Source organism: Helianthus annuus, chromosome 15 (assembly GCF_002127325.2).
Source record: "Helianthus annuus cultivar XRQ/B chromosome 15, HanXRQr2.0-SUNRISE, whole genome shotgun sequence".
NCBI lineage: Eukaryota > Viridiplantae > Streptophyta > Magnoliopsida > Asterales > Asteraceae > Helianthus > Helianthus annuus.
The window spans coordinates 66,705,738-66,726,705 of NC_035447.2; the positions used below are offsets into that span (position 1 = coordinate 66,705,738).

A 20,968-nucleotide genomic window follows, 5' to 3' on the forward strand; every position below is an offset into this window, starting at 1 on the left:
ACTTGCCATCCCTTGAGATTGATTTTGAACATACCCAAATTATCCTTGGTCACCATAACCCCCGTAAAAATATCCATCCTCATCATAACCCTCAAATTCTTCAAACCCTTCATCATACCCATCTCCTTGAATTCCTGACGATTGCCCAAATGGAATGTTTGAATATTGAAAACCCGCTTGGTTCGATGGTCTAAATGTTGAAGCATGAACAATCGTTGAGTTTGGTCCTATGGTATGACCTGGATATGATGGACCCGCACCCGGAAAGAAATGGGATAATGGTGGTATAGTAGTAGAAGGGTTAAATGTGATGGTTGGTTCTTCTTGGGTAGTAATGGGTTGTGTGGTGTTGGTTGATGTAACATTTTGGATTGTAATGGGTTCGGTAATGTTTGGTGGAAGGGTGGTATTTGGTGACGGTTGTGTGGAAGTAGGTATAAATGATGAGGTCGTTTGACCCGTTGTAGGTGGAATTTGTGAATCGGCCATGATGTTTCTTGGTGTAATTGGTGAAGTGGGTGAACCAATGATTCGGTTTTCTCGTAATAAAACCCTGTTTTGCCTTAGCGTTCTTTCGATTTCCGGATCAAATGACAATGGTGACGCTTTGTGAGAGCCTCTAGTATGCATGCACCTGTAGAACCTGCACACTAAACACACCAGTGTAAACCCGAAAATAACAAAACAAAACTAATAACTTGACACACGTTGCGCACTACTCCCCGGCAACGGCGCCAAAATTTGACGTGCTGTCGTAGGTACACGCAAATTTAATCCCAAAAACAACTATAGATAGTGGTAAGAGGGTATCGAACTCAGGGAGTATGTGGAAAGTATGTCAATTGTATAGCTTTGTAATTAAACTACAATTACCTAAAATGCAGAAATTAAAATTCAAGATTTGATTGTTTTGGTTTTAATAACTAAAGTTAACTAATTAAATTGCAAATCAAAGACGTAGTTTGTAAACAGATTAGGAACAAGCGACCATCCTAAATTTCCGGTTTGCTTTGGACAATTGTGTTTAAATTCACTAGAAAGAATCACATAGACATGATTCGTGTGTAAGTGTTTGTTGTGATAAAAGGGAACTAAGTACTCGGATTATGACAATGCGAGGTTGTTACCCGATAACCAATTGACTAATATCCAACCCTAACCCCTCCCGTGATATCTCGATTGTCAACGACACCAAGAACGTACGGTTTAGAATATGAGTATAACATCAATCAACAATTTACAAACAAACATCCACACACCATAATAAACAAACAAAGATTGCAAGTCTATTATTCTAGAAATACGAATCCAAACACAAAAGTCTTAGACAAACCTTCAATTCAGGATGATCACCATGAGTTTAGCCACACATAGCTTGGTGAATCATCATAGCATAAAGTTTAATGTTCATACGGATCGAAAACACAAACGAAATGTTTAGACAATGTTTATAACCAAGCCAGATCACCAAAATCGCCCCTAGCAAGCTCCCAAAAACGTCCAATCATGAGAATGATGAAAAGACACCATCAAAACTCACTTAATGTGGCAGTTACACAAATTCCGTCAGTTCCACCGTAAATTACGGTATCACCGTAATTTACGGTGAGTTTCAAATTGTTACGGTATGAAGAGACTGCTTTACGGTGGATGCCAAATGAATTTCAGGTCCACCGTAAATTACGGTGGGACCGTAATTTACGGTGGAAGCCTGAGTTTTATGTTTTGTTCATCTTTTGCTCCACATCTCAACCCGTTCGACTCGAAAGCTTCCAAAGCTGCACTTTTCCTCCATTTGAGCCGCTAAACCGTACCTGAGACATAGACAACAGTAGTTATCTAATTCAAGATAATTACATACATAAATGAGGGATAAACTTGTCTTTTAGCATTGTAAAGGGTTGTCCAATGGACCACCCGTCATACATGTCTAATGATTTGTAGTATAACCTCCATAAACTATTAAATGTTACAACTATATATTATTTTTCTTATTAAATCACTATTTTATTTGCTTTTTATTAATTTTCAAAACAGATTATTTGGATCATGGTGACCAATGCGTTACCTGTGAAGTATGTAATGCAAAGTTATGGGATGCAGAAAAAGGAAGAGGAAGAAGAAAGGATGGAAAAATGTGTTATTTCTTACGTTGTTCTTACGGCATAGTAGAGCTTCCAGATTACAAAGATGCCAGAGGAAGTTATCGGATCCTATTTAGTAACAAAAATAAGGAAAGCAAACACTTTTTGAAAAATATTCGCCGTTACAATTCCATGTTCGCATTTACTTCAATGGGTGGTAAGGTTGACTCAACGGTTAATAGAGGCAATGCTCCTTTTTGCTTTAGAATTAGTGGAGAAAATTATCATACAATTGGAGGTCTTATGCCAAACAACGGAGCGCAACCAAAATTTTGCCAACTATACATATACGATACTGAGAACGAACTTTCAAACAGGCAAGCGATATTTAGGTAATTTCCATTGAATATTATTAACATACATATATTTATTTACCTTATTCTTTTGTATTTTATGACAATCTTAATAATATTTGATAACATTTGTTAACAGTCGTTCAGAGGATGCATCGTCTTCTTATTCTGCTACTCTTGATCGTAAGTTAATAGAACATATAAAAGATGTTTTAGATAACGACAATGAGTTGGTCAAAACTTACAGAAGAGTTAGGGATTCTCTTCAAGATAGCCCTCATGTAAATTTGAAGCTTTGCCTAATCGGAACAAGAGAAAAAGATGGTCGGACGTATAACTTACCAACGGCGGGTGAGATTGCCGCTCTCATTGTTAGAGATATTGAAAATGTAATTGACAATAGAGATATTGTTGTTGAGACTCAAACTGGTACACTGAAGAGAATTAGTGAGTTGCATCCGTCATATCTCGCACTACAGTATTCGATTTTGTTTCTGTACGGAGACGATGGCTACAGAATTGATATCCCTCACAGAGGTGTCATTGATGTTGTTAATAAGAAACATCCAAATTGTACTATGAGAGAGTTCTTTGCTTATCGTATGCAGGATCGGAGAAATCAGTTTTCGTTAATCTTGAATTCTAAGAGGCTATTCCGGCAGTTCTTGGTTGATTCTTATACTATGATAGAGAGCGAGAGACTTAGCTATATACGATATCAACAAAAAGATCTTAGGTCTGACACATATGAAAGCCTCCGTAAATTAAAAACGCACGATCAAGATGATATATCTAAGGCTGGAAAACGTATCTTCTTGCCATCTTCTTTTACTGGTGGAGCACGATATATGATGCAAAACTATTTAGACGCTATGGCTCTGTGTAAATGCTTTGGTTATCCGGATTTTTTTATAACCATAACATGCAATCCCAAATGGCCAGAAGTTCAACGCTTTCTCAAATACACCAATCTCAGTCCGGAAGATAGGCCTGATATCCTTTCCAGATTGTTCAAAATTAAGCTTGATTCAATTTGCAAAGATTTAAAAAAGAATCATCTATTTGGCAAAGCTTCAGCAGGTACTGTTTTTAAAATAATATTCAAATTAATATTACCATTAAATGTAACAATTTGTTTGTTTTTTGTAGTTGTTTACACAATCGAGTTTCAAAAACGTGGTTTGCCTCATGCCTATTTATGCTTATTCATGGAGCCTAAATCGAAATTACCTACGGTGGACCATGTTGATGCATTTATATGCGCAGAAATACCAGACAGAAATCAAAGATCCAGAATTATTCATGCTTGTGAAAGAATATACGATACACTGTCCATGTGGTAATGCTAGGTTGAGCTCTCCATGTATGGTTGATAGGAAGTGTTCAAAAGCCTTTCAAGATCATACTACACTAGATTCAAACGGGTTTCCATTATACAGAAGGAGAAACAATGGCGCTTTTGTTATGAAAAATAAAATTGACCTTGATAACAGAAGTGTGGTACCGTACAACAAAAAAATATTGAAAAGGTATCAAGCTCATATAAATGTTGAATGGTGCAATCAGGCCGCTTCGATAAAGTATCTGTTTAAATACATTAATAAAGGGCCTGATAGAGCCACTACAGCTGTTGTGCAAAGCGATAATCAATCTGAAGAACAAGTACAAGACGAGATAAAAGAGTATTACGATTGTCGGTATACATCAGCTTGCGAAGCATCTTGGAGGATATTTGCCAATGAAGTACATTATAGAAGACCTTCTGTTATGAAGCTTCCGTTCCATCTACCTGGCCAACAACCTGTTGTTTTCGGCCCTGACGAGGATATTAACTATGTTTTAAACAAACCATCTGTTAAATCTTCAATGTTTCTCTCATGGATGGAACGTAATAAAGACCCAAATGACACGTTGGCCTGTACACTTACATATGTTCAGTTCCCCAATTTTTATGTTTGGAAGCTTGATAAGCGAGTCTGGGAACCTAGACAAAGGAAAACAACAATTGGCAGGATTCATTCCGTCCCTCCGTCACTAGGTGAAGCTTATTTTTTGAGAATTCTGCTTAACAAGGTCAGAGGACCAACATCGTTTGATGACATTAAAACAGTTAATGGTCATGTTTACGATACATATAAAGATGCTTGCTACGCGCTCAGTCTTTTGGATGACGACTCCGAGTATGTGGAGGCAATAAAGGAAGCAAGTTTATCAGGAAGCGCTTCATATATTCATAATTTATTTTGTACCATGCTGTTATCCAGTAGTCTTTCTAGACCTGAGGTTGTTTGGGAAAGTTCATGGAAATACATGACAGACGATTTTTTATATAGACTTCAAAAATACCATCGAGTTACAGGTAACTTTTGTTTACATTAAATGTTAGTATTTATATTATCAAATACATTATTTAATGTTTTAGTTATTATTTAAACTCGGTTATGTTATTATGATGAATTTGATATATTTTTCGTATTGCACAGCGTTATCAATTCCGGAGCACCAACTGAAAAACTATGCTTTGTGCGAGATTGAGAAGTTTTTACTGCGAAATAATTCATCCTTGCGAAGATTTCAAACAATGCCATTTCCAGCTATGTCGTCTTCAGGTACTTCAGATAGTCGTTTGATATACGAGGAGCGGGCCTATGATACAACACACCTTGGAAATCTTTACGATAGTCAGTTGACAATGTTAACTTGTGAACAACGCTCTGTGTTTGAAGAAATTATGGCAGCAGTTAACGGTGATAACGGTGGGATTTTTTTCCTTTACGGGTATGGTGGAATAGGTAAAACATTTCTATGGAAGAGATTGTCCGCTGCAATTAGATCAAAAGGTCAAATCGTCTTAAATGTTGCTTCAAGTGGAATTGCATCGTTGTTGTTAGATGGTGGCAGGACTGCACATTCCAGGTTTAACATACCTTTGAATCTTACTGAAGACTCTGTATGTAATATAAAACCAGAAAGTGACGTGTCTAAATTACTGCATGAGACGAAATTGATAATTTGGGATGAAGCACCTATGGTACACAAACATGCATTCGAAGCGCTGGATAGAACAATGAATGACGTTTTCAACATCGACCCATCTCTCAATTCAGACATCCGGTTTGGAGGTAAGGTAATTGTTTTTTGTTAATGCCTCCTTATGTTCGTCTTACTTGTGGAGTAAATGTAAATTGCTAAGATTACCAAGAAACATGAGGTTAACCATTGGAAGGTCGACGGCAGATATTAAAGAAATAAACAGTTTTGCCAAATGGCTTTTGGATTTGGGTGACGGTAATGTTGGTGGTCCAAATGATGGGGAAGCAACTATTCAAATACCACAAGATCTTCTGATTACTGATGAATCTGACCCAATTGCAAGTTTAATTGATTTTGTTTATCCCTCAATCTTGCAAAACATCAACAACCATAATTATTTCAGTGAGCGCGCTATACTTGCACCGAAAAATGGAATATAACTTGGGACTAAGCCAATATAAAAGATAAGTTAGTAACTGGGGACAAGCCCAAAGGATAACTGGGGACAAGCCCAAAGGATCACTGGGGACAAGCCCGAAGGATAACTGGGAACAAGCCCGAAGGATAACTGGGGACAAGCCCAAGGATCGTATGTAAACAGGAGTATGGCCCTCACTGGCGACTATCCAAACTTAGTGACATGAAAATGCCAAAACCTTAGCTAACGTGAAGACGTTAGAAACCTTAGGAACGGATGTATGGTACGTCTACCATTATACGTAGGATCCTAGGTATAGCCAGTACGATGAGGTTATCAGCCCCTAAAGCGAGTACTGGTCCCAAAGACGTGAACTATACCAGGATCATCGTGCGCTACAGGCGAAAACTGGGGACAAGCCCAAGGATAACTGGGGACAAGCCCAAGGATCTGAGTTGCTTCTGCAGATTGTTGACATTATGCTAAGGATACCTGGACTTATCAGAACTCAAAATCTCGTGAGAGAAGGATGAAGGATACATGATCCTTATCCTTAAATAAGAAGATATGTAAATAAGAGTTCAAGCTTAGGACATTACCAGAGTAAGGATCATTGATGCTTCAGGGATCCTTGAAGGATACTTCCAATGTAAGGATCACTCGTGCCAGAAGGATCCTGCTTACATGAAATATTTTTTCAAGTGGACAGCATTCCAGGCTCTTGGTAACAGATTACCTTCCATGGTAAGCAATCTATATGCCCCCTTTCCTGCTTCGGCTTCAATCAAATAAGGGCCTTCCCATTTTGGTGCCAATTTCCCATCAGCAGGATTGGTGGTATTTTGGAATGCTTTTCTCAATACCATATCCCCAACTTGGAATTTCCTTATCTTGACATTTTTGTTGTAAGCACCAGCCATTCTTTGTTGGTAGCTAGCTATCCTTATCCTAGCCAGATCCCTGATTTCTTCAATAGTATCCAAGTCTTGAGCCAGGTTTGCATCATTTTCCTCAGGATCACGGGTACTTGTTCTAGCAGTTGGAACTACCATCTCTGTTGGGATCACTGATTCTGCCCCAAACACCAAAGAGAAGGGTGTTTGACCAGTAGCATTCTTGGGAGTTATCCTATCAGCCCAAAGCACATAAGGCAATTCCTCAGCCCATTTCCCCTTCTTGGATCCAAGTTTCTTCTTCAGATTGTTGATGATGATCTTGTTGGATGATTCTGCTTGACCATTAGCTTGTGGGTGGACTGGTGTTGATGTTATCATCTTAATCCCCCAATTGTCACAAAAGTTAGTAGTCCTGCTCCCAATAAATTGGGAACCATTATCACATACAATTTCAGAAGGAATGCCAAATCTAGTTATAATGTTTCTCTTAATAAAGGATATAACTTCCTTCTCTCTGACTTGGGCAAAAGCTTCAGCCTCTATCCACTTGGAGAAGTAGTCAGTCATAGCAAGCATGAATACTTTTCCACCAGGTGCCTTAGGGAGCTTGCCAACTATATCCATCCCCCATCTCATGAATGGCCAAGAGGATGGTATAGGATGTAGAAATTCAGCCGGCTGATGAAGGATATTGTTGTGTCTTTGACAAGGATCACACTTCTTAGCATACTCCACAGCATCCCTTTTCATAGTTGGCCAGTAGTATCCTGTCCTTAAGATCCTTGAGAACAATGCCCTGCCCCCAGTGTGGTTTCCACAATCTCCTTCATGGAAGTCTTTTAACACTTCTTGAACTTCAGGATCCTCGATACATCTTAAATATGGTCCTGCAAGAGATCGCTTATATAGCACATTATTTAAGATTGTGAATTGAGATACCTTAATCCTGAAAGCCCTAGGATTTTCTCCCATAGGAATCTCCCCGTGTTGTAAGTATCTCATGATTGGTGAGATCCATGATCCTGAATAAGATTGAGTATCCTTACTACGGATCATTGCAGTATCCTCTTCTATTTCCATGGCCACCTGATTTTCAATAGCAGGAGCCAGGATATGGATGATGGGGATACTTATATCCTCCGGGATCTTCAAAGGAGATCCTAGATTAGCCAATGCATCAGCTTCTGTATTTTCCTCCCTTGGTACCTGTGTCAAACTGAAAGAAACAAAGGAGAGTGCCAATTCTTTGACTATCTCTAAATATTTGGTTAGTTTTTGACCTTTAACAGCATAGGATCCATTAAAGTGATTGGTGATTAACAATGAATCCACGTATACCTCAAGATACCTGATCCTCATATGCTTAGCGATTTGCAAACCAGCGATTAAGGCTTCATATTCAGCCTCATTATTAGTGGCTTGGAACTCACAAGCTATGGAATGGGGTATTATGTCCCCCTGTGGCGATTTTAGTAGTATACCAAGCCCCGTGCCTTTGACATTTGAGGATCCGTCAGTATCCTTAGTTTCATCCAGCTGCTGGACTTCCAATTCGGCTTCCTTTTGTAAATCACTACTGAAATCAGCCACAAAGTCTGCTAATGCTTGGGATTTGATGGCTGTTCTGGGTTCATATCTTATATCATGGGCACTAAGCTTTACTGCCCACTTAGCCATTCTTCCAGACATCTCTGGTTTCCTGAGGACATTCTTAATTGGAAAATTAGTTCTAACAACAATAACATGTGTTTCAAAATAATGTCTTAGTTTAGTAGATGCCATAATCAGTGCAAGAATAAGTTTTTCAAGGTGTGAATACCTGGATTCAGCATCAAGTAAACTCTTACTTACATAATAGACAGGATATTGTGTACCTTCATGATCCTTAACAAGGACTGCACTTACTGCTTTTGAGGATACCGCAAGGTATAAGGATAACACATCTCCTTTTTCTGGTTTCATTAATGCTGGGGCTGAGGACATGTATTCTTTTAGGGCTTGTAAAGCATTCTCATGCTTTTCAGTCCATTCGAATTTCTTGTTCTTTCTTAGGATATCATAGAATTCTTTACACTTTTCTGAGGATTTGGATATGAATCTGTTTAGAGCTGCTATCCTGCCTGTTAGCCTTTGCACATCCTTAGCGTTGGTAGGGGACTTGATATTCACCAATGCTTTGATTTGTTCCGGGCTTGCTTCAATGCCCCTCTGGGTTACCATATATCCTAAGAATTTACCTGCTTTAACACCAAAGTGACATTTTGAAGGATTAAGCTTCATGTTATACTTATCAAGGATATCAAATGCTTCCTCCAAGTCCCTTAGGTGATCCTCATCTTTTTTGGATTTCACCACCATATCGTCTATGTACACTTCCATAGTTTGTCCAATTTGATCTTTGAACATCGTATTCACCAGCCTTTGATATGTTGCACCTGCATTTCTTAATCCAAAAGGCATAGCAATATAACAATATAAACCGGTTGGGGTCATAAAAGCCGTATCCTCTTGGTCAGATGGTTCCATCTGAATTTGTTGGAATCCAGATGATGCATCCATAAAGGTTAACAGTTCATGACCCGCTGTTGCATCCACCATGGAGTCAATGTGGGGTAAGGGGAAAGGATCCTTGGGACATGCCTTATTCAAATCAGTGAAATCGACACATACCCTCCACTTTCCATTTTTCTTTTGAACAACAACCACATTGGCCAGCCATTTTGGATACTTTACTTCTCTAATCATACCTGCTCGTAGTAATCTTTCTACCTCTTCCTGGATAATGGCATTTCTTTCTGGTGCAAACTTCCTCCTTTTTTGATGGATTGGTTTAACTGACCTGTCAATGCCAAGTTTATGAGTGATAATATCCTTAGATATACCTGTCATATCCTCATGTTTCCATGCAAAGGTAGATTTTCTTCTTTTGAGGAAGGATACTATGTCTTCTTTCATTTTATCAAGGATCCCTGATCCGATGTAGATTTTAGATTCAGGATCATCAGGATCCAAGAGGATTTCGTCCACATCCTGCTCTCTTGCCTCCAAGACACCCCTTGGAGGATACTTTAATTGCTATTGCTCCCTTGATTTCGAGGCTGGTTTCATTGATGAGGTGTAACAATCCTTAGCCTCCTGTTGATCACTATCGATCTTGATTATTCCCCATGGGCTAGGAAGCTTCACACACTGATGGTAGGTGGACGGGACTGCCTTCATATCGTGTATCCAGGGCCTGCCAAGGATAACATTACAACAAGACAAACAATCAATAACACAAAATTTTTGATAATTATGTAATTCTTCCACATAAATTGGGAGTTTAATGTCCCCCAGGGTTTTCTTAGTTTCGCCACTAAATCCTACAAGCACGGAGGATCTTGGTGTGATATCTGATTCAGGGATACCCATTTTCTTCAGAACGTCAAGCTGGATAATGTTTACTGAGCTTCCTCCGTCAATAAGGATCCTGCGGACAAAGTGGTTAGAAATAAAGAGAGTAATAACTAAACTATCATGATGAGGATCCTGGATGTCAACTCGATCATCCTCATCAAAGGTTATCACTTTTCCTTCCGAGACACTTGATGTTCGAATAGGTCTTTCTCCGTTATCCATTTTAGCTTCCTTTGCATGCCTTTTAGCTGCTGAGAAGGATGTACCACAGATGTCTGATCCTCCGGAAATAAAGTTGATCACTTGTGCATCTGCCGGAGGAGCTGGAGCTCTCTCAGGGATCCTTTCAGGATCCTGAGTCCTTTGCTTTTTTCTTCCCAACAACTCTTTTAGATGCCCCTTGCTTAGCAGATATCCAATTTCCTTTCTTAATGCGATGCATTCTTCGGTTAAATGCCCAAAATCCTCGTGGTATGCACACCACTTTGATTTGTCTTTAGTTCCGGCTGGTTTGTCATTTTTTCTGGGCCATCTGGCTTTTTCCCCTAGATTCTGCATTGCAAGGATCAGTTCATGATTATCAACGGAAAAACAGTATTCAGAAATTGGAGGATAATCTTCATCATCCTCTTCTTGGTCAACAGCATGCACGTTCTGGTTGTCAGTTCTGTTATAGGATTTGAATTTGTTGCTCTTGAAAGAGGATCCTTGTTTTTCTTGTTTTGAGGATCCTACTTGTCTCTCCTGGATCCTCTTGTCATCCTCTAGTCGGATGAACCTGAGTGCCCGAGTTCTTACTTCGTCTAGGTTCCTGCATGGTGTCATAACAAGATCATCAAAGAACAATGAATCCTTAAGCAATCCCATCTTGAAGGCCTCAACAGCTGTGGCCACATCCAAGTTAGGAATGTCCAAGGATTCTTTACTAAATTTGGTTATATAATCCCTTAATGACTCATTATGACCCTGAGTTATCCTATATAAATCACTAGTCAATCGTTCAAATTTTCTGCTACACGAAAATTGATCATTGAATAAGTTAACTAAATTAGCAAACGAAGTAATAGAGTATGGGGGAAGACTTAGCAGCCATTTAAGAGCTGATCCAGTAAGAGTGGATCCAAATCCCTTGCACAGGCATGCTTCCTTTAACCTTTCTGGAATAGGATTGATCTCCATCCTCTCCCTGTATTGTGCTATGTGTTCTTCAGGATCCGTCGTACCATCATACAGCTTCATAGTAGGGATATGGAATCTTTTGGGTATCTCAGCATCACAAATTGGTGGTGCAAAACAAGATACCTTATGGCTTCCATCTACAATCTCCGGGATAGGTTTAACTACCCCTGGAACACTTGATATCATATCCTTTAGTTTTTGTAGTTCTCTGGCCATAGCATGGTTGATACCTGTATCCTGCATGAATCCATGGTTAGTGGTATAAGAATTATTAAAAGTGTTACCTCCCATCGGGTTCAAGTTAGGAACATTGGATGTGAATCCATATTGCTGGGATTCTGGGATGATGGAGGGACCAGTGGAAGCAATGGTCTGCATCGGAATAAAATCTCCTTGATGGACATCTGGACTTCCTGTTTGCAAATTCTTCAAGGATCCTGGTATCTGAAGGGATCCCTGAACATGGGATGATCCTGGAACGAGGGAGGATCCTTGAACCTGGGATGATCCTGGAACGAAGGAGGATCCTTGAACATGGGATGATCCTGGAACGAAGGAGGATCCTTGAACCTGGGATGATCCTAGAACGAAGGAGGATCCTTGAACCTGGGATGATCCTGGAACGAAGGAAGATCCTGAGTTCATGAAGTATCCCATATGCTGAGTATAGGATCCTGCCGGTTGGAAATATGATCCTGATGCCTGAGTCACTATTGCTGGGCCGAAATGCACTCCTCTTGATCCACCCATATGTTGAATGTCTGGGACCTCTGATGGCTGAGAAGTAATCATCGGAGTATCAAAATTCAAAGATTTGGGCATCAGTGGGGAATGATCCTCTGCCGTTTTCTTTTGCTTTTTGAGATCTCTGATTTCTCTGAGGATCCTGTCATTAGTTTCATCCTGCTGCTGCATACGATCCCTCATCTGCAAAATCAAAGTAAATACATCACTAGTACTGGGAGCAGAAGAAGTTAGAGCAGAAGATGAAGGTTTAGAGAAGATAGGAGTTGGTATCTTTTCAGCATTTTTCTGAGATCCAGCCGGTGGTGGAGGCAAAGGTGGAATGCCATTAGATGAATTGACTGCAGACATCGCTGTGGAGGTATTCTTCAACGATGAAGCCATGTAACACTCCGGAATGATCACCAACAGAAAAACTTTCTTATGAATGAAGCACCAATTGCCCCACGGTGGGCGCCAAACTGTTTTGGTCAAAAATCACACAAAGATAATGCAACCAAACTCTTTGTAAACGGGGAATGATGCTTGGTATGATGAACAAAGATAAGGATCACTATAATGAAAATTGCACAAGTGACACAAGGATTTATACGAGGAAAAAGCCCTTGATCAATGAATGATCTCCGGCATAAAAAACCTCGGGTGATGGAAACTACCGATCACCAGATCTCAATATAACAAACAATGTTTACAATTTCGAATGGTAACGAGCTAGGTACAAGGATCACTATAGTATCGTATGCTAAAGCGTGTGAGAAATGTGTTGTGTCTTCCGCATGTTCAAGAGTGCCTTTTATACAAGTGTGTGTGGTTCTATGTTAGGCAAATCACCAAACTGCTAGCTCGTTACCCCTTTAGAAGTAGAAGTAAATTTAGCCTAAATAATCGCCCTTGAATTGTGCTGAGTTTCCATATTGTCCATAACGTCCATCTTTGATTATGCATGTGCGAAATTAGCATGACTGATTCCTTGTTTACGTTGCTAAGATCAGGTCCAACTCGTAATTCCTGCAAAACAACATTAAATTCAAAGAGAACAATCGTTAGTATGAGGATCCTTAGGATGATCCGTGATCCTGATCCTGGAGCTCTTCTGAGGATCACTATCTGTCAGAGAAACAAGGATCACTTGTTAGGATATCATGTAAGGATCATAGGTCATAAAAATCCTGCCCTAACAGTCACTATTATCATCCCACCATGGGTTGTAATTTGGGTCTAAGGGATTTGGTGGTGGTACCCTAGGTATCTCCTCCAGGTTGAAATCATGCATTTCTACTTGATTTTCAGGGTTATTTTCTATTTCCATGGGCTGGTCGGGTAATGGTAGTGGTTAGGGTGCTATCATTTGCTCCAGGTTAGGGTCAGCTGCAGTGGTTGCTAGGATATGGAAATTAGCTAAACTCCTATTAATCATGTCCTGGGCATGGGCATCGGTTTCTCTTTTGGCTGCTGCTAGTGCTCTTTGGTCTTGTAACTTTTTCATACGTTTCCTACGCTCATGTGTTCCCCTACTGAACCATCCTCTCTTTTTCTGAGGGAATGGCTCTTCAGATTGAGCCTTAAACACGAATATTCCTTCTTCATTATCAGCAGAGTACCCCGAGAGGGCAGGCTAAGAAGAGGCGCCTTCGCTTCTAGGCGAACCAGACAATTGACGGTACGCGACAGATGGTCCTTGGTCACTCATACTGTAAACTAACAAATAATCAAATAACACATAACAATAAAATACAATTATGCACGTAGTTCTGTAATTTATTTCCTAACACGTTGAATTTTGGTGTCAGCAGAACACTTCTGTGGCTGAATCAGTGGCTTAGCTCTGATACCACCTTCTGTCGCAACCCCCGTCCCCTAACAGTCCCGGGACCGGGCGGCCGCGACCAGTTTTGGTGGTATCTAGTGTTTGTCAATTTTGGCAGCGGAATTTACATCAGGACCGTAGTTAGGAAATATTTTATCAGAGTAAAATACCACGTTTTTAATATATTAAATATATGGGAAAATCCCAAGTTTCAAGTACACACATTTTCATAGGGATACACCCTATTTTATTTAATAAAAACATCTATTTATTTTTAGGTAACTTTATTGCCATTTTTCCAAGCCTTCAGTTTTGTCCAGCTGGCTTCTATTTGGCTTTCCCATTTTTTTACCTGAAACGCGTTTAAAAACATTTTGTCAGTGGGAAATACTGGTGAGTGAATCCCAGTTTAATCAAGTTTTAATAAAACCATTGTACAGTATTGAGGGCGATCTCGCAATTACATTTGTTTCCAAGTCATACTAATTACCACCCACGGTACTGTCAACCCGACTTGTGGAAATGTTACCCCTCGCAAGGAAGTAACAAATTTTGTATACAAAACCCCAACATACCGACGATAATTGTATCCTTACAAATACTCAATAACTGGTTAATATATAATTAGTTAAGTGAGGTTTTGTAAAAACAGTTTACAAAAAGGAGATTACTCACATTGCGGTCTTAGATTATCCTTTAGGGTTTCCTAGTGACAATCTATAAATTACACAAATGCATACGTGTTAGTATAATAACCCATTTTAACATTAGTAATACCCTCCCCGAGACGGCATTCCAACGACTACGTCGGGCAGAACCACGACAGCCGTTACGGAACCCTAGATCAATCGGGCAGAGTATCTAATACGTATCCAGGGGTTATGATACTTACAACGGAGCAGAACTTCGTTATTTAGGGGGTATTATGCCCGGAGATTATGCCTATTAAGAAATTTGATATTAAAGAAAAGGAAATGAACGATCGTGTAGGACCGGTTTTGACACCGTTCGATTGCGTAACGAACGTTCGACGTTTTTCAGTAAAAAACGTGAAAAATAGGTAGAAGATGAAGAAATGATGAAATACGGATCAAAAAACGCTGAAATCTGGTACGAATCAATGCGTTTGATCGTGCAATCGAGCTCCTAGCTCTGATACCACTTGTAGGATCGTGTTTTGACCCGAACGAGTCTATCAGAGGAGTTTTGATCAGATACAGGTGCGGAAAACAAGTACTTGACGTATAAACAACTAGATCTTCACTTAAATCACTTTGTCGATTGATATAACAGCGTTTACAACCAATTCTCACACCAGCAGCACCTCGGTATGGAAATCAGAATGTTATAAATGAGATCCGCTTATGGGTATATATAGTGTTGGTAGGTTCCCATATTCGTACATGTTCAAATAAGCGAACCTAACAGGTTCCCATATTCGTACATGTTCAAATAAGTGAACCTAACACGTTCCCATATTCGTACATGACAGGTTTCCATATTCGTACATGACAGGTTCCCATATACGAACATAAGAGGTTCCCATATACGGACATGTACGTATAAGCGGACCTACTCCCTAAAACACCTATACTCTCCAGTTTTCTCGTAAAACGCGCCCTAATCTATACAATACAATGTATAACATGAACCAAGACGAAATCAACAGATGTAGTGCACCAACAGATCGGAACTGAAGGCCGATGCCCTCTTTATATAGGGCCTGATTTCAGGTCTTATGCGGCCTGCGTAAGATGTAGCAAGGGGCTATGCGGCCCGCGTAGTAGGGAGGTCTAGGCCGTAGGTGATCCGGGTCACGGTATAGGTTCAACACGTTGATGACACGTGTCGGCTCAGGGATTCGCCGCGTTGATGATCTGTCGCGCCCCGCGTAGACCCTAATGTGGTCTTACGCGGCCCGCGAGCGATTAATAAAAATTGTTTTTATTTAATTTTGTAGGACCGGTTTTGACACCGTTCGATTGCGTAACGAACGTTCGACGTGCGGAATCCGTGAACGTGCGTGACCGAACACACAGTAACGTACTAGAACCGTGATTTTATTGCAAGATATGACAAGAACGATACAAAAATCACGTTGGAGAGACTTTCTCTCTCTAGACTTTCTCTCTCTAGACTTGAATCACCAAAATCACAAATGGAGCCAAAAGTCTTCAAAAGTCTTACAACTTATGACATAATCTCCTATTTATAGGCCTTGGAATTAATGAGACTTCTCATTAATTACCAAAACGCCACCTTACTAATTCTAACTAAATATTACAATATAAGCTCGATTTCTTCGGTTTCTCGCTACGGCTCGGATTGACGAAGGCGATAGACATTCGTGCACCAACAAACTCTCCCTTGGATATTGCCGCAGTCAATCCGTAGTGAAACTCGTAGCGACTTGTCTTTCTCTCTCTCTTGAGTCTTCTTTAAGATTTAACATCTTCAGCAAATACAGACTCTCTCTTCCTCGAACAGAATCCTGGTGGATTCGTCTTTAGCTTTAGCTCCCCCTTTCGGTAGTCTCCTAAGGCTCCCCCTTTCGTCAAGCTTTCGTGCTTTTGGGATCGACGCCTGGCTTTCCGTAGCAATAAAATCAGAAGCCTGCACATCTCAACCTCTCGTAAGACAAAATAATTTTGACTCTAAAAGAATTCACTCAAAATTCTCAAACATATAATACACAATATTGTGATTCAAATTAATGAATCAACTAAACATTTGAGACTTTTCACATTTAAACTTTATCAACTTTGAAACATTCCAAAATCTGATTCAAATTAATGAATCATCTTAAACATTTCAAACCATTTAACCAACCTGTCTGTTCATCATGTTTAGCCTTTGAGATTTTGAATGTCAGCTTTTCAACATCAGTTGTCGAAAATCTTTTTGGATTTTTCAAAATAAGAAACATAAATGCAAAGACAGAAATTAAATGCAGAAGTGAAATATGTACAAACATATTTTTGTGAGTTTGTGGAAGAGGATCATATCAGTTTTTGAGACAAATCACTAACACCGTTAAGCTTTAAACATTCTTAGTTCTAAACAATTTACCTTGATTGTCAGTATATTGGTCCACTTTAAATTTTCACACAAATTTCAATCGATTCGAGATACAATATTAATGTTTTAGAAACTTAAACTTAATTGTGTATCACTCCACTCGAATATACTCCTGTATCCAGATCCCAATGTTCAGTCTTACAGGTGAGTATACCACAGATGATATCTGTAAAGGGGTTATGTGCGAGGGCCGTGAGAGCTCAGGTCGATACTTCCGTATACGCAGAGAGATGATGGCTTCGACTTTTTGGTGTGTCCCCTTTAGAGGATCTTTTGATTACAACAGCAACGCCTATCAATTTTATTGTTTCATCAGCTTGCTGAGGGCGATGCTATGTTTCAAGCATTTTGCAGAAAGCATTATCTGGGGACTAGGTCAGAACTTCCATTCAGCAGAAGTCCCGGGATAATACCCCAGATATCACTGAGTATAAAGACCTAGTATCTCAGAAAGAGGGACCTTTCAAACAAGATTTCGGGGGTTACCCATATATCCAAGAATAGTTACCCACAAATCAAGTAAGTTTTGAATTTAGGTTTATATCTCATTTCAATTTACTAAATGTGCGAAAACCTACTGACACATCCGCAGTAAAATCGTTTATCACATTTTGACTTTCCAATTCTTTAGCATGTTGTGATAGTCCACTGATGTACTATCATTTCCTCTTTTTCGCAACAAAAACTCATTTTTGCATTTTTCAATGTTTTTGACATTTTCAAATTTTCTATTTTTTTAAAAATTTTTCTCCCCCTAAAATCAAAATATGTTTCAATTTTGATTTTCTGGGAAAATTTGAAACAAACTGTACAAAGTTGACAACTTGATGAAAATCACTTCAATTCTCCATCCACCTGGCGTAAACATTCAGAACTCCCCCTCACAACAAACTATTTTCCCATTATGATTTCAAAACACTTAAGTTTTTTTTAATCAAAATGGTTTTTCCGGAAAATTAGTTTGATTGATTTTATCACTTGTAGATTTATCAATAACAAGTTTGGGGTTGTGGTTCATCATCTTGTCTTCCAACCAGATGTAGGAAAATACAAGTACAAATTAATGTCCTTGATTTACCATATGCAATCAACACATCTAACCACTAGTAATTATAACCAACAAACATAAACAAACCTCTTTACCGTTTGTATGATTGACGTTACCGAATAAAATTCAAGAAAGATGCCGATTCATGCTCCACGCTTACCAACCTGGGAGCTCCGGCAAGTCAGGTTTTTTTCTATTTCAATAGTTTCACCCAAGCCTGACTGTCCTTGGGTGATTTTGAATTCTTGTTCAACAATGGTGGAAAATTTGCATCATCCATTGTTAAACCTGAATTCTCATATTTTACCTCAACAAATGGCTCCTCTGGCTTGACGAACCAGAATCATTGCCTGCACATGGCTTGTCTGACTTTGACCTGTCAGATTCATCGCCTGAAGGTGGCTTGTCTGACTTTGATGAGCCAGATTCATTGCCGACATATGGCTCCTTTGTTTCCGAGGAAACAGATTCATTGCCACCAACTTTTACCTTCTTCTTTTCGTCTTTCGTCCTCAGATTTGTATCTGATGAATTCGTCTTGCTTGACTTTGCAGTCGAGGGAGTTGATTCATCAGAACTCTTATTCGATATGTCCGGTGAACCCGAGGACAAAATCTTCTCTAGATACTCTCTCGCCTTCTTCCTCTTCTTTCGCAGTCTGTCTTTTTGCCCTTGAGAAAGCTTCACTTTCTTTTCTTGAACTTTAGGTTCTTGAACCTTCTGTTCTTTGGGCTTGACATTGACTGGTTTCTTTGCCAACTTCTGAGAATTAACCCTCAATCTTTCACTTGATTTCCTTGGGCAATCGCTGGCAATGTGACCTCTGATTTGACAGTTAAAACATCTTCTCGTCTCAAAATTCCTTCTCTGGCAGTTAACAGCAATGTGTCCTTGATAACCGCATCGGTAACACACTCTGTTATCATACCAATCACCATTTTCAGTCCAACTGCTCAAATCAAAGCACTGTTTGGCTTGGTGATACTCTTTCCTCCTCTTGATTGCTGGATTTGACTTTTGAGCACTGTGGTCCGACCTGCACCACTTATTGCCAACAATTTTTGAGTTTTCATTTTTCAATTTTTGTGATTTTTGATTGCGATTGGATGATTGATCTGATGAGCTTTTATTTTCTTTTTGAACAATTTTCTCAGTTTTAATTTTTTGTTTTTGTTCCACTTTCTTCTTCAAAGGTTTTTGCTTAGAGCATTCTCCCTTTTCAGCCGATTGTAGAACAGTTTTCTGAAATTTTTCTTTTAATTTCAAAAATAATTTTTGTTTTTCAATTTTGTCATCTTCATCATCAGATTTCTCATCACAATCTTCAACTTTGACATTATCAAAGTTTGTGACATCGTCACTTATTGGAACAGAATTGATCGGTTTTGGACATGGAATGTTCACATACTTTGAAGAAGTCACAAAACCTTTCAATTTTGTTTCAAGCTCACTGATTTTCTTTCGAGCTTGCTCACTTTCCTTTTCAAGTCGAATAATCTTTTCAAGATGAGAATTGATCATTTTTTGCTTTTCGATGTTGTTTTTACTAAACACATCTCTCCCATCTTCAAGAATTTTTATTTGACTTTGAAATTCCTTCTCCACTTTTAATTTCTCACTTTCAAAATTTTTCATTTTATCTTCAAAAACTTTCGCATTTTCTTTCAATTTTTTGTTTTCAAGCTTTATCCAGAAATCTTCATCTTCTAAAGATTTTTGTTTGCTTTCAAAATCCTTTTCTTTCTCTTTCAAACTCTTGTTTTCTAATGTCAAACTGTTCAAATTACTTAACAGTTTTTCATTTTCTGATTTCAACCTCTCACAATTTCCTTTCAGAATAAGAATCTGCTTATCATCAGCCTGCTTCTCATCTTTCAACTTCTTGATCTCCAATGCCAAATTTTCCGCATCTTTTACAAGTTTATCATTATCAGTCTTAAAGTTGTCACATTTGAAACACACTGATGCAGAACTTGAAGATTCATTCTTCACAAATTCTTCATTCTTTGCCTTTTTCTCTGTCTTGTATGTTCCTGCACAAACAATTTTAACAAAATCAAGAGGGTTTGAATTTTCATCAATATAACATCCCCTTTTAAAGTCATATTTCATGTTCTGTTTTGCAGCAAAACACATACCTATTCTTCTATCAATTTCAGAAATTACATCCAAATTGATTTTATCTAGATTTCCCAAATTCAATTTATCTAGATTTCCTATAATTTTATTCATCAATAGCTTCTTCTTATCAGAATTTTCATAATGACGTTTCTGAAGTTTACTGATGAAATCAGATGGATGTAATTTCAGAAATTTAGGCTTTTGTTTTAATTTCTTTAAAACTGTCACAGCCCCCGATCCCTAGTTCCCGGGAACGGGCGGCCGTGAGCCAGTTTCGGTGGTATCACATTTATTTATCCAATTTGGCAGCGGAAATTTTCATCAGGACCGTAGTTAGGAAATATTTTAATCAGAGTAAACCACCATGTTTTATAACATAAACATATGGGTAAAACCCAAGTTTTCAATACACACGTTTCATAGGAATAAATCCTATTTATTTGAATAAAAACATCCATTTTATTATTAGGTAACTTTATTGCCACTTTTCCAAGCCTCCAGTGCTGTCCAGCTGGCTTCTATTTGGCTTTCACATTTTGTTACCTGAAACGCATTTTAAAAACATTTTGTCAGTGGGAAATACTGGTGAGTGATTCCCAGTTTAATCAAGTTTAAGTAAAAACCAATTTGCAGTATTGAGGGCACATCCGCAATTACATTTGTATCCAAGACATCACAATTAACATCAGTGGTACGGTCATACTCAACTTATGGGATGTTACCACGCCAGTAACCAATTTTGTATACAAAACCCCAACATACCCACTATAATTGTATTCTTTACAAATACTCAATAACTACTTTGTATATA

General features: G+C 38.8%; 2 protein-coding genes across 2 annotated transcripts; both read left to right on the top strand.

Annotated features, from left to right (window-relative positions):
- Positions 1 to 334: 334 nt before the first annotated feature.
- On the top strand, positions 335 to 3,780 carry LOC110893314. The gene is made up of 4 exons (XM_022140427.1): positions 335 to 434; positions 2,038 to 2,476; positions 2,577 to 3,517; positions 3,587 to 3,780. Exons 1-4 carry the CDS (start codon positions 335 to 337, stop codon positions 3,778 to 3,780), a joined length of 1,674 nt encoding a protein of 557 aa, XP_021996119.1.
- Positions 3,781 to 3,802: 22 nt separating this feature from the next.
- Positions 3,803 to 5,910, top strand: LOC118487473. The gene is made up of 3 exons (XM_035984349.1): positions 3,803 to 4,796; positions 4,921 to 5,559; positions 5,675 to 5,910. The coding sequence occupies exons 1-3, from the start codon at positions 3,803 to 3,805 to the stop codon at positions 5,908 to 5,910; spliced, it is 1,869 nt and encodes a 622-aa protein (XP_035840242.1).
- Positions 5,911 to 20,968: the final 15,058 nt, after the last annotated feature.

Excerpts from the sequence above, each read along its gene's own strand:
- LOC110893314 (XM_022140427.1), top strand. The coding sequence starts at position 335 with ATGGGTTGTGTGGTGTTGGTTGATGTAACATTTTGGATTGTAATGGGT. Across the intron at positions 435-2,037 it reads TGACGGTTGTGTGGAAGTAG|ATTATTTGGATCATGGTGAC; the intron begins GTATAAATGATG and ends TTTTCAAAACAG. Across the intron at positions 2,477-2,576 it reads AACAGGCAAGCGATATTTAG|TCGTTCAGAGGATGCATCGT; the intron begins GTAATTTCCATT and ends ATTTGTTAACAG.
- LOC118487473 (XM_035984349.1), top strand. The coding sequence starts at position 3,803 with ATGGTTGATAGGAAGTGTTCAAAAGCCTTTCAAGATCATACTACACTA. Across the intron at positions 4,797-4,920 it reads AAAATACCATCGAGTTACAG|CGTTATCAATTCCGGAGCAC; the intron begins GTAACTTTTGTT and ends CGTATTGCACAG. Across the intron at positions 5,560-5,674 it reads TTCAGACATCCGGTTTGGAG|ATATTAAAGAAATAAACAGT; the intron begins GTAAGGTAATTG and ends GGTCGACGGCAG.